The sequence below is a fragment of the Arvicanthis niloticus genome, chromosome X, assembly GCF_011762505.2.
Source record: "Arvicanthis niloticus isolate mArvNil1 chromosome X, mArvNil1.pat.X, whole genome shotgun sequence".
Lineage (NCBI taxonomy): Eukaryota > Metazoa > Chordata > Mammalia > Rodentia > Muridae > Arvicanthis > Arvicanthis niloticus.
Window position 1 is genome coordinate 48,267,862 of NC_047679.1, and position 12,159 is coordinate 48,280,020.

Below are 12,159 nucleotides of genomic sequence, written 5' to 3' on the forward strand. Positions count from 1 at the left end.
CAAGTGTGTGCCACCATGCCTGGCTACAAACTAAAACTTCTAAATTTAGATTCAACATTGAAGAACTGGACAGAAACATTCATCCATATAGTAAATGATACCAGTAGTCAGCATGGATGACACATATGGGAAAAATAGAGCAAAGAGAGAAACACATAGCGGGGAGCTGGATAAGCTGGGTATTTGAATCCAGACTCTCAGATAGCCTCCATTATTAAGGATAAATATCACATCATTTCTCTTCTTTTACCATAAGTCCTCTGCTAACTCCTACTTCTAACTTCTAACAAAAGAGATTATAAAAATCCGATTGAGAGTCAGGTGATAGTGGAGCATGCATTTAATCCCAGCACTCAGGAGGCAGAGGTAGGAGCCTGGTCTCCAGTGAGTTCCAGGACAGCCAGAGCTACACAGAGAAACCCTGTCGTGAAAAACAAAGCAAAAGAAACAAAGAAAATGTCCGATTGAGTGGACAGTTCTAAAACTGGTGAAAGTAATGACAATGAAAATTATCAAGATTTATAACATTTCTGAAAATAATGTGGCAATTTCTGTTACAGTGAGTCGAATACATGACACAGGAACTTCTAGTTCCTAAGATGAGGATAAGAGGAATTTCATATGGCAAACAAACATAGTGGAACTTTCATGGCATGTACACCTGTACTTCCTACTCTTTACAAGTCTGAATAGACAGGCAGGCGGTTTGTCACTTAAAATCTTTCAAACCAAGGTATTAAGTGAGAAATTCCAAGACAATGTTTAGAGTGCTTTAATCAATAGAACAGAAGAAAGCAAATGAACTTAAAAGTAAAACTGATACAGATAGATAGGTTCTAACATCCAAGTACCACACCTCCCAATGAGAACCTGATCAGATGAAGGGGCAAAGGTCCAAAGCAGAGAGTGAAGGGAGATGTATATGGGACAGGAAGAACCCTGGGACTGAATTTTCAAGATGAGCTCCACTGATGCCTCCCACTTTCAGATTCCCCAAGTCCTAGCTGGACTTTGGTCACAAACAGTAACAGTAGAACCTGCTGTTTCTGGAATGAGGAAGGAGCTCAGAATCCTGGGAAGACTTCAGACACTAAACTCCATAACAAGATACAGAGTATAGGGTATAAGAGCGCTAGGAGGTTCTGTGCTCTTTTGTGATGGGTGCTAATGATGCCACAGCAAGACACTATGAAAAATTGCTCAAGCTACAACTTTAGTGGAAGATACAATGGGAATAACTGTGGGAATGGCTCGATGGACATACTGAGCCAATATAAAGGAAGCAACTAGCATTGGGATAACAATAGTGCCAAAGTTAAGAGTTGGTAGAAATACGGGTCTCTGGTTGACTTGCAGAAGGTAATCTTTCTTCAGAGATGACCACAGTGCTCAGCTTTCTAGAAAGTTCTATTACTCTTGACCTTGTCCCTATAAAGAAAAGAACCCAGAGAGCTCATGAGTATAGTTTCTTTTATTTTAACCAAAACTTATTCAGAACACTTACAGTAATAATTCCAAAACCTTTGCCTTAAGTCAGAATTATTTTCTATACTTTACTACAGAGAAAGTGGCATTCTATTATTTATGTAAACTTTACAACAGTTTTTTTACTCTCAATTAAAAATCTTATTAGAAGCCAGGTGTGGTGGCATACGTACCTAGCACCCAGCACCCAGGAGGCAGAAACAGATGGATCTTTGTTAGTTAGAAGCCAGCCTGGAATAACATAGGGAGTTCCAGGACAGCCAGGGTTATATACAGAAACCTTGTTTCAAAACACCAAAGACAAAAATTGATTAGCACTATAAAGTGACTACTAATGCATATGGGCTTTCTTCTTTGCCTGAGAAAGTCTCAATTTGGAACCATCGTGAGGGTTATAAACATTGAATATACCCCAAGCGACTTAGCTGTATGCTTCAAAAGAGCAAACTGTGTGGTATGAGAATCATCTTTCAATAAAACTGCTGCTTTAAAAACTAGCTAAAGAATCCATCTTTTAGACCTCTTTCCATATAAACCCTAGCTGTCCCATTCATGTGCCTCTCCTGAGCCATTCCCCAGGTGTTTAACTATCACTCATTTATAGAGCTTAACAAGTTTAAACTGCCAATCTAACTACTTTAGGGTTTTGTTTTTGTAAAATTTGTTTGAAAACAACATGCTGGAAATTAGGACTGACTTAATTAGCATCCAATACATTAAGCTATTTACTATGGGTCTCACTATGTAACTCTACTGGGACTTGCTAAGTAGACCAGGGTAGCCTAAAACTCACAGAGATCCATCTGCCTCTGATGTCCAATAAGATATCTGGCTTACATACAACTGAAAATGGGACTGTAGTAAACTGATCTGATACAGGCTTTCAAGCTAATCTGTTTACCACTGACTGAGAATGGTAACACTCATTTTCTCTCTCTCTCTCTCTCTCTCTCCCCCCCCTCTCCCTCTCCCTCTCCCTCTCCCTCTCCCTCTCCCTCTCCCTCTCCCTCTCCCTCTTCCTCTCCCTCTGTGTGTGTGTGTGTGTGTGTGTGTGTGTGTCCCTAAGAGAAAGAGATGCAATCAGGCCTTGTGTAGCTGGTCAGAGCATAACACTTCCCTGGGGAAAAAATCACTGTTGGGACAGTGGGGATAACTTTCCTGATACTATCATATGACTGATGGTCAAACAACTTAATCCCTTTAAATTTCCTGTTTTGAGATGGACTGCATGGAAATCCACCATGTATTTCTGCAGGAAAGATTAGTACAGACGCCTTTTATTCTTTATGCCACTCATCAGAAAACACCAGCATTTACTATAATGGTATAAATTTGCAAAGGTATATAAAGTATATGTGCCCTTAATGTTTCTGTTCTGTTATGTTAAAGATTTTAAGAATCGAGATTTGTATGTTAAGTAGTATATAAAAAACTTTATATATAAAAATATATATATGTATATAAGAGAAAACATTAGAGAAAAATAATCAATGATAAAATAGAAAGAAACTATCAAAATGAACTTAGGTATATGGGTATATACATACATACATGCATGTGTGTGTGTTCAGAACCTTTGTCCAGAAAAGGGGCTTAGAAGAGGTGTAATAAGCACCCTTATCCCCCAAGATTATCTGTTAAATATCTAAAATGGCTGATTCCAGGGTCACAGGCACAGAGGGTGGAAGATGATCTTAGGATATATGCTGGGCAACAAAGTAGGACAACTTTCAAAAATTAATACACTTTGGTCAATGGAACACAGAAAATCACATTCAAAATAACTCCCACTATTTAAAAGTGTGCCATCTTAAGCAACAAAAAGAACAGTGACTGCCACATGCAATATCATGAATAGATTTCACAATGGGCAAAGATGACACGGGGACATATTTACATGTGGTTTTGTTCTATGTTTTAAAAATACCTCCAGTGATGATCAGAAAACATCTATGCTAGAGAAAAGAGGAGAACAATCTGGCTAGAAATGAGTCTTCCAGGGTTTCAGAAATAGAGAGGGAAATGTGTGGCAAGCTGAAGACTTAAGATTTGTAGATATTCCTACTACATGTTATATACTTCAATAAGAAAGTGCTAAGTGAGTATAATGTATACAATAATAAAACACTTTTAAATCTACAATGCTCAAAATCACAAGGCAAGAAACATGTCCCATCCTTTAAGGCAGAGGTTGTTCTCAACCCATGGGTTACAACCCCTAGGGTATTGAATGACCCTTTCACAGGGGTCACCTAAGACCATCAGAAAACATGATATTTATATTATGTTTCATAACAGTAACAAAATAGTTAAGAAGTATAAGCAAAAATAATTTTACAGGTAGAGGTCACCAAACATGAGGAAACTACTAAAGAGTTACAGCATTAAGAAGGTTGAGAAGCACTGCCATAGAGGGACCACATAGCGATCACCTAAGTCATGGGCTACCCATATCATTGCCAATAATGGATCGAACAGAAATCAGGACTCTAAACATAAAATTCTGCAACAGTACTGATATCGAGTGTTCAGAAAAAACAAACAAACAAAATATTAAAAAGCTCTCAAGCCTTTGTAACAATGTCTGATGTCTATCAAATATGGTAATAAGGATTAAACTAAGTAATATTTCAGAAAAGAACTAAACAAATCAAGGTGGGGATGTTTTCTGACATGGTCTTCCAATCACAGCACTTTCTATATTGAAAGCAACCTGGGACTATCCAGATAGGCCATGAGTTCCTGGAATAGATCCCAGTTTGGAATATTTTTAATGAGACAAAAGCTACCAACATGGAAAAATAGACAATTAAATGAAACAAATACTTATTGTTCAACAGGATGCAAAGTGATCTCATTTGAAGAAAAAAATATAGTATACATACACACACATACATACATGCATACACACACATGTACACACATATACATAGTAAATTATCTAAAATAATATATACAAAGGTATACCCATAGCACTGTTGAGTTGTAAAATACAGTGGTGGTTTTTGTTTTCCTTCCCCGATACCTTTTTGGTTTCTTGAGACAGAGTTTTTCTGGCTGTCCTGAAACTCACTCTGTAGACCAGGCTGGCCTTGAACAGACAGAGATCTGCCTGCCTCTGCCTTGCAAGTGCTGGGATTAGGGGAGTAAACCACCACCACCACCCAGCTTTTCCTTTCTTTTTACTTAATGTTTCCTAGATTTTTCTGTTGTTGTTTTATTTTTGTAACACACAATTAAGAAAAGATAATTTTTAATTGGAAAAATGGAAACTAAAGACTAGGTTATTTTCCTTACTAACATAAAACAGTGGCACCTGTTCTATGAGTAACAACTTTTTATCTTTAATAATTTACTGTGATAAACAATAGATGATAGAAATCCTACAGTCAGCTACTTTTAAGTGAACAGGTGGCTTGGGTATTGTTGCACAAGCCTCACCATCACCTATACCGAGACATTTCTCATCACCACCACCAGAAAGTTTGTACTCACTAACAATTCCTTGTCTCACTTCCCATGAGGCCCTGGCATCCATCTGTCTACCTTCCAACTATGAAATGATCTCTCTAGGTAGCTCAGAAAAGTGCAATATCATCATCATTTATGCTTGAGTATGGCCTGTTCCACATCAAATAATGACTTTGAGATTCATCTACATTGAAGCATGCATCAGAATCTCCCTTTTAAAGACTAAATAATATTTCACTGTATGACTGTATGAATTAACTACATTTTGATTAAATTTAGTTTCAGTTTTCAATTTTAACCCATAAAAATTCTTGTCATATTTCTGTCAATTTCTAAGACTGACAATAAACTGGAAACTTAATTGTTTTAAAAACATTCATAGTAGACTAAGCCCTTGTTCACTGTCAATACCTCTGAAGTGCAAGGACTCCTAGGACCAAGGGAATTCCATTTAAACGACAATTCTAGCTACCCAATTCTTGGTCTCCTTTTCAGCATAAAAGTCTTTCTCCAAGCGTTCTTTTTTCTAAGGATCACTTTGCTTTTCCAATGATAAAACCACAGAGAATGTGTGGTGTAGAATACTGTTCAATTGTCTGCCTGGTACTTTCTGGAGACAAATCAGATATTTTATAATGGAAATCAAAGTGGTTTCTTACTGTTTTGCCTTGTATTTTGATGCATCCCTTGGTTCACTGCTGGGATTGCTCCAGTCATCAGCTTCAGGAGTGGTCTTGTAATGGCGCCATGCAGACTTATTGAAAACTGGCAGCCTCTCAAAGGATTCACTTGAAAGGGCCTATTACAAAAAAATACATACACCAAAGATCTAGGATACTATTTTTCTCACATGAAACACACGGATTTTATTCCTTTAAATACCAGTAACCATGTTTATTTTTGAAATATTAATATTTATTTTATATTTACTTATACTAACCTGGAAAAATATCCTAAACCCTTTGTAAATGAGTGAAATCATTTGCTTGCTCACTCACTCAAAATTAATACTGAAACAATGTGACAGGAATAAAATATATTGTAATTCAGTTAATACTGCCTTGAGATACTCAATAGTGTTGACAGTATGTGTTAAGACCAATCATTTTTGTTCAAGAGGTAACTGCTGCCCAAAAAAAGAGCCCAAGAAGAAATAAAGTCTTATTCACACCAGACTTATAAACATTTGCCATCAACTGCAATTGAACATCACATCATTTATGGGCTGGGAATGTAGCTCAGTGGTAGACAGCATGCCTACTATCATGTAGGAGGCTCTGGGCTTCATCTCCAACACCAAAGCAAGCAAACAAACCCCATCATTGAGATACACATCTAAATGACCAATACAACTGTGATTTCATTTCCAGGAATCAACTATGCCTCAGGTAAAAAGAATGAGCCAGCTCTACATGACTCAAATGTGGAAACTTCTGCAGGATACATTCCGAACTTAGGAAACAAAACTAAGCTGCTGAACTGTCTTTTGAATTAGATTTAAATCTATTTTATAAGTGTAGAATCAACTCTATTATAGGTTTTTGATGTTGCTAAGTTTTTGAGACAGGGTCTCACTATATATCCCTGGCTGGCCTGGAACTTTCTACACAGACCAGGCTAGCTTGCCTCTGACTTCCAAGTGCTGAGATTAAGGGTGTGTGCTGCCACGCTCAGCTCCTCTATGAGATTTCTGTTTGTTTGGTTTGCCTTTGTGATACTGGGAATGGAACCCAAAGCCTTGTATGTTAGGCACAATCTATATGACTGAGCTACATCCCTAGCCCCAATAAATATAGAATCAACTCTAGGAGCACCCGTAAGAAAGAAAAACCCAGTACCTCTTGAAGAGAAGTATGGCTTAGTGCCAGCGGTGGAACATTTCATTTCCCCCTTTGGAGCTTTTAAATGTTACTATATGCCTCTATTACCTATTAAAATAATATACCAAGATTCTAGAATTCAAAAATAGAAGTTTAACACCACCAACAAATGAGAAAAACTGAGTTATACAGGCCTTAGTTACTAAATGAACATTTTATATGGCTATTATGATTTTATTGATTTTAAAAATTAATGTACAATATAATAGGTTCCATTAAGGCATTTTTATCTCTAATGTGTTTTTGCTGATTCCCCTCCTCTCCAGCTCTTCTCTTCTACCCCTATGTCTGTCCCCTGCATCCCCTCTTTTCACCTCTAGTAGTTTCTGCTTTGATGTGCTATTCTCCCATCTTCCTCCTCCATCCTCAAAAACCTTTCTTTTATCTCATGGAACTCTTTATAGTTTTGTGACCTGTCTTGATGCTCATTTCCACGTGTGTGTGTGTGTGTGTGTGTGTGTGTGTGCGCGCGTGCGTGCACATGCGCGCAAATTAAAAGCTACGGTCTGATTCCCCCTCCAACCTCCATCAGGCCTGAAGATCCTGAACCATACAGACTAGCTTCCTTTTTCTACCTGTCTCTGCTGAGTCCTCTGAGACACTCAAGCTGCCCTGAGCAGTCTACTGTCCCCAGTGGAGCTCCATTCTCCTACCACCTCTCTATACACTTTCACCGTACCTGCAAATCCTGAACCATACAGACCTGCTGATCTGGAAACACACAGTACAATCAGAGGCCTGCCACATCAGGACTACTTGTACTTACTATGACAAGAACATCCAGGGAGCAAAATTATCCAGATGACTAAAGGCCCCCAATATAACATAATCAACAAAAGCTAGGGCAATATGACACCTTCAGAACATAGCTACCCCACTACAGCAATCCCTGGATATCCTAACACAACCAAAACACAAAAAATGACCTTAAATCCAATCATATAAAGATAGAGGCCTTTAAAGAGAAAATGAATAAAGCCCTTAAAGAAATACGGGAAAATACAATAAGAAAGATAGATGCTTTTAAAGAGGAAACAAATAAACCCCTTAAAGACATAGAGGAAAATGTAATCAAACAGGTGAAGGAAATAAACAAAACTGTGCAAGCCCTGAAAATGGAAATAGAAGCAATAAAGAAAAGAGAAACTGAGGGAACCCTGGAGATGGAAAATGGAGGGAAGAGAACAGGAACAACAGCTGCAAGCATCACCAACAGAATACAGGAGATGGAAGAGAGAACCTCAGGCATACAAGATACAGTACCAAGAAATTGGTACATCAGTCAAAGAAAACATTAAATCTAAAAAATTCCTGACACAAAACACAAAAAATCTGGGATGCCATGAAAAGCCCTAACCAAGAATGATAGGAATAGAAGAAGGTGAAGAGTGCTAGTTGCAAGGCCTAGAAAATATTCTCAACAAAATCATAGAAGAAAATGTTCCCAACCTAAAGAAAGAGATGATTATAAACATATAAGAAGTTTATAGAACACCAATTAGACTGGACCAGAAAAGAAAATCCTCCCTGCACATAATAATCAAATCAGATTGCTATGTTTTCTATAGAACAAAGAAAGAGTATTAAATGCTGCAAGGGAAAGAGGCTAGGTAACATACAAAAGCAGACCTACCAGAAGTACACCTGATTTCTCAACAGAGACTCTAAAAGCTAGAAGGGCCTGGACATTTATCTTGCAACCTCTAAAAAACCCACAGATGCCAACCTAGACTACTATACCCAACAAAACTCTCAATCACCATAGATACAGAAAACAAGATATTTCAAGACAAATCCAGATTCAAACAGTATCTATCCACAAATCCAGCCCCACAGAATATACAAGAAGGAAAACTCCAACCCAAGGATAATTACATCCAAAGAAAACACAAGAAATAAGTAATTACATACCAGCAAAACCAAGGGAAGCATGTATGTGCACATTCCCCCCTCCCCCAACACACAAACACTGCACCAACATCAAAATAACAGGAAATGACAACCACTGGTCATTAATATCTTTCAACATCAATGGATTCAATCCCCTAACAAAGAGACACAGGCTAATAGAATGGATGCAAAAACAGGATCCATCTTTCTGCTACATACAAGAAACAAAACTCAACAATAAAGACAGATATTACCTCAGAGAAAAGGGGTGGAAACAAGTTTTCTAAGCAAACAAGCTGTAGCAGCCATTCTAATATCTAATAAAATAGACTTTCAACCAAAATTAATCCAAAGAGACAGGAAAGGCTACTTCATACTTGAAGGAAAAAACTACCAAGGTGATATCTCAGTTCTGAACATCTATGCCCAAACACAAGGCCACCCATATTTATAAAAGAAACATTGCTAAGACTTAAATCACATATTGAACCTGGCACACTAATAGTGGGAGACTTCAACACCCCACTCTCACCAACCGAGAGGTCATCCAGACAAAAACTAAACCAAGAAGTAATGAAACTAACAGACATTATAAATCAAATGGAGCTAACAGACATCTATAGAATATTTCACACAAATACAAAAGAACATGCTTTCTTCTCAGCACCTCATGGATCCTTCTCCAAAACTGACCACATAGTCGGTCACAAAGCAAGCCTCAACAGATACAAGAAAATTGAAATAATATATTGTATCTTATCAGACCACCATAGATTAAAGCTGGAATAACAGCAGAAACACCAGAAAGCCTACACACTCATAGAAAATGAGCAACTCTATACTCAATGATCTCTGGGTCAGGGAAGACATTAAAAGAAAAATTAAAGACTTTCTAGAATTTAATGAAAATGAAGGCACAACATACCCAAATTTATGGGACACAATGAAAAAGTAGTACTAAGAGGAAAGTTCATAGCATTGAGTGCCTCCATAAACAAATTAGTTCTCATTCCAGTAATTTAAAAGCACACCTGAAAGCTCTAGAGGAAAAAAGAAAAGCAAGCACACCAAAGAGGAGTAAAAGGCAAGAAATAATCAATAATCAATCAGTTAGAAACAAAGAAAATAATACAAAGAATCAACAAAACCAAGAACTGGTTCTTAACGAAAATCAACAAGATAGATAAACCCTTAGTAAGACTAATCAGAGGGCACAGAGACAGTATCCAAATGAACAAAATCAGAAATGAAAAGGGAGACACAACAGAGACTGAAGAAATTCAAAGAATCATTAGGTCTTACTTCAAAAGACTCTACTTCACAAAATTTGAAATCTTCATGAAATGGACAATTTTCTAGACAGGTACCATTTACCAAACTTAAATCAAGATCAGGTAAAGTATTTAAACAGTCACGGGACCCCTATAGAAATGAAAGCATCAAAAGTCTCCCATCAAAAAAAAAAAGTTGGGCCAAATGGTTTTGATGTAGATTTCTACCAGACTTTCAAAGAAGAGCCAATATTCCTCAAACTATTCCACAAAATAGAAACAGAAGGAACACTACCAAACTCATTCTATGAGGCCACGGTCACCCTAATACGTAAACCAAAAAAAGACTGAAAGAGAACTTCAGAGCAATTTCTCTTATGAATACTGATACAAAAACTTACTTGATATAACTCTAACCAAACATGTGAAAGATCTGTATGACAAGAACAAGTACCTCAAGAAAGAAATGGAAGATATTAGAAGATGGAAAGATCTCCCATGTTCATGGATAGTTAGGATTAACGTAGTAAAAATGGCCATTCTATCAAAAGCAATCTACAGATTCAATGTAATCCCCATCAAAATTCCAACACAATCTTTATAGACCTTGAAAGAGCAATTCCCAACTTCACATGGAAAAACAAAAATCCAGGATAGCCAAAGCATTCCTGAGCAATCAAAGAACTTTGGAAGGAATCACCATCCCTGATTTTAAGCTGTACTACAAAGCAACAGTGATTAAAAAACTGCATGGGATTGGTATAGAAACAGACATTGGTTGACCAATGGAACTGAACTGAAAACCCAGAAATAAACCCACATACTTGGAAACTTGATTTTTTATAAAGAAGCCAAAACTACACAATGGAAAAAAAGAAACATTTTCAACAAATGGTGCTGGTCTAACTGTATGTCTGCACGTTAGAAGAATGCAAATAGATCCATGTTCATCACCCTGCACAAAACTCAAGTCCAAGTGGATCAAGAACGTCAACATAAAAATGGATATACTAAATCTCATAGCAGAGAAAGCGGGGAACATTCTTGAACTTGCTTCACAAGACAATTTCATGAACACCTCAATGGCTCAGGCTCTAAGATCAATGTTTGATAAATGGGACAACATGAAACTGTAAAGCTTTTGTAAGGCAAGGACACTGTCAATAGGACAAAATGGCAGCCTACAGACTGGGAAAAGATCTTGACCAACCCTACATCTGACAGAGGGATAATATCCAAAAAATATAATGAATTCAAGAAGTTAGATTTCAATAAAGAGAGAATTCTCAACATAGGAATCTCAAATGACCAAAAAGCACTTGAAGAAATATCCAAATCCGTAGTCATTATTCCATCTTATACCAGTCAGAATGGCTAAGATCAAAAACTCAAGTGATAGCACATGCTGGTGAGGATGTGGAGAAAGGGGGATACTCTTTCATTGCTGGTTGGAATGCAAACTTGTACAACCACTTTGAAAATCAATTTGGTGGTTTCTCAGTAAACTGGGAATAGTTCTACCTCAAGACTCAGCTATACCACTCCTGGACATATACATAAAAGATGTCACACGATATCTCAAGGACATTTGCTCAACTATGTTTTTAGCAACTTTATTCGTAATAGTCAGAAACAACCTAGATCTCTCTCAAGTGAATAATGGATAAAGAAAATGTGGTACACCTACAAAATAGGATACTATTCATCTATTAAAAACAAATATATCATGAATTTTGCAGGCAAATGGATGGAATGTAAGAATATCATCCTGAGTGAGGTAACCCAGACCCAAAAGGACATGCATGTATGTAGTCACTGATATTAGCCATTAAGTACAGAATACACTTGCTATACTACACAGACCCAAAGAAGCTAAACAAGATGGAAGGCAAAAGCAAGAATGTTTGAATCTCACCTAGAAGGGGGAATAAAATAGTCATAAGAGGCAGATGAAGGGAGGGAACTGGATGGGAGAGGGGATGGAGAGGGGGTTTCAGGATCAAGTGTGGGGAGGGACAGGAGAGATGGTCAGATGGCCATGAGAATGAATGGAAATCTGCAACTGGCAGAGGTGGGGGTTTAGGGGACATATAGTATAAGTGCCAGAGACTTTGGATAGGGGAGGTTCCCCAGAATCAATGAGGGTGACTTTACCTGAGATT

The 12,159-nt window shown here is 37.5% G+C and overlaps 1 protein-coding gene across 1 annotated transcript in view; it reads right to left on the minus strand.

The window, feature by feature from the left end:
• Window positions 1-756: 756 nt before the first annotated feature.
• Pdk3 (pyruvate dehydrogenase kinase 3) overlaps window positions 757-12,159 on the minus strand; it is a 66,071-nt gene continuing 54,668 nt past the window's right edge. The window contains exons 11-12 of the mRNA XM_034485074.1: window positions 5,616-5,755; window positions 757-1,428 (exon numbers count right to left, since the gene is read on the minus strand). Of these exons, the coding sequence (XP_034340965.1) occupies window positions 1,398-1,428; window positions 5,616-5,755 (171 nt within the window). The 3' untranslated portion in view covers window positions 757-1,397. The remainder of the gene's footprint in view (window positions 1,429-5,615; window positions 5,756-12,159) is intronic.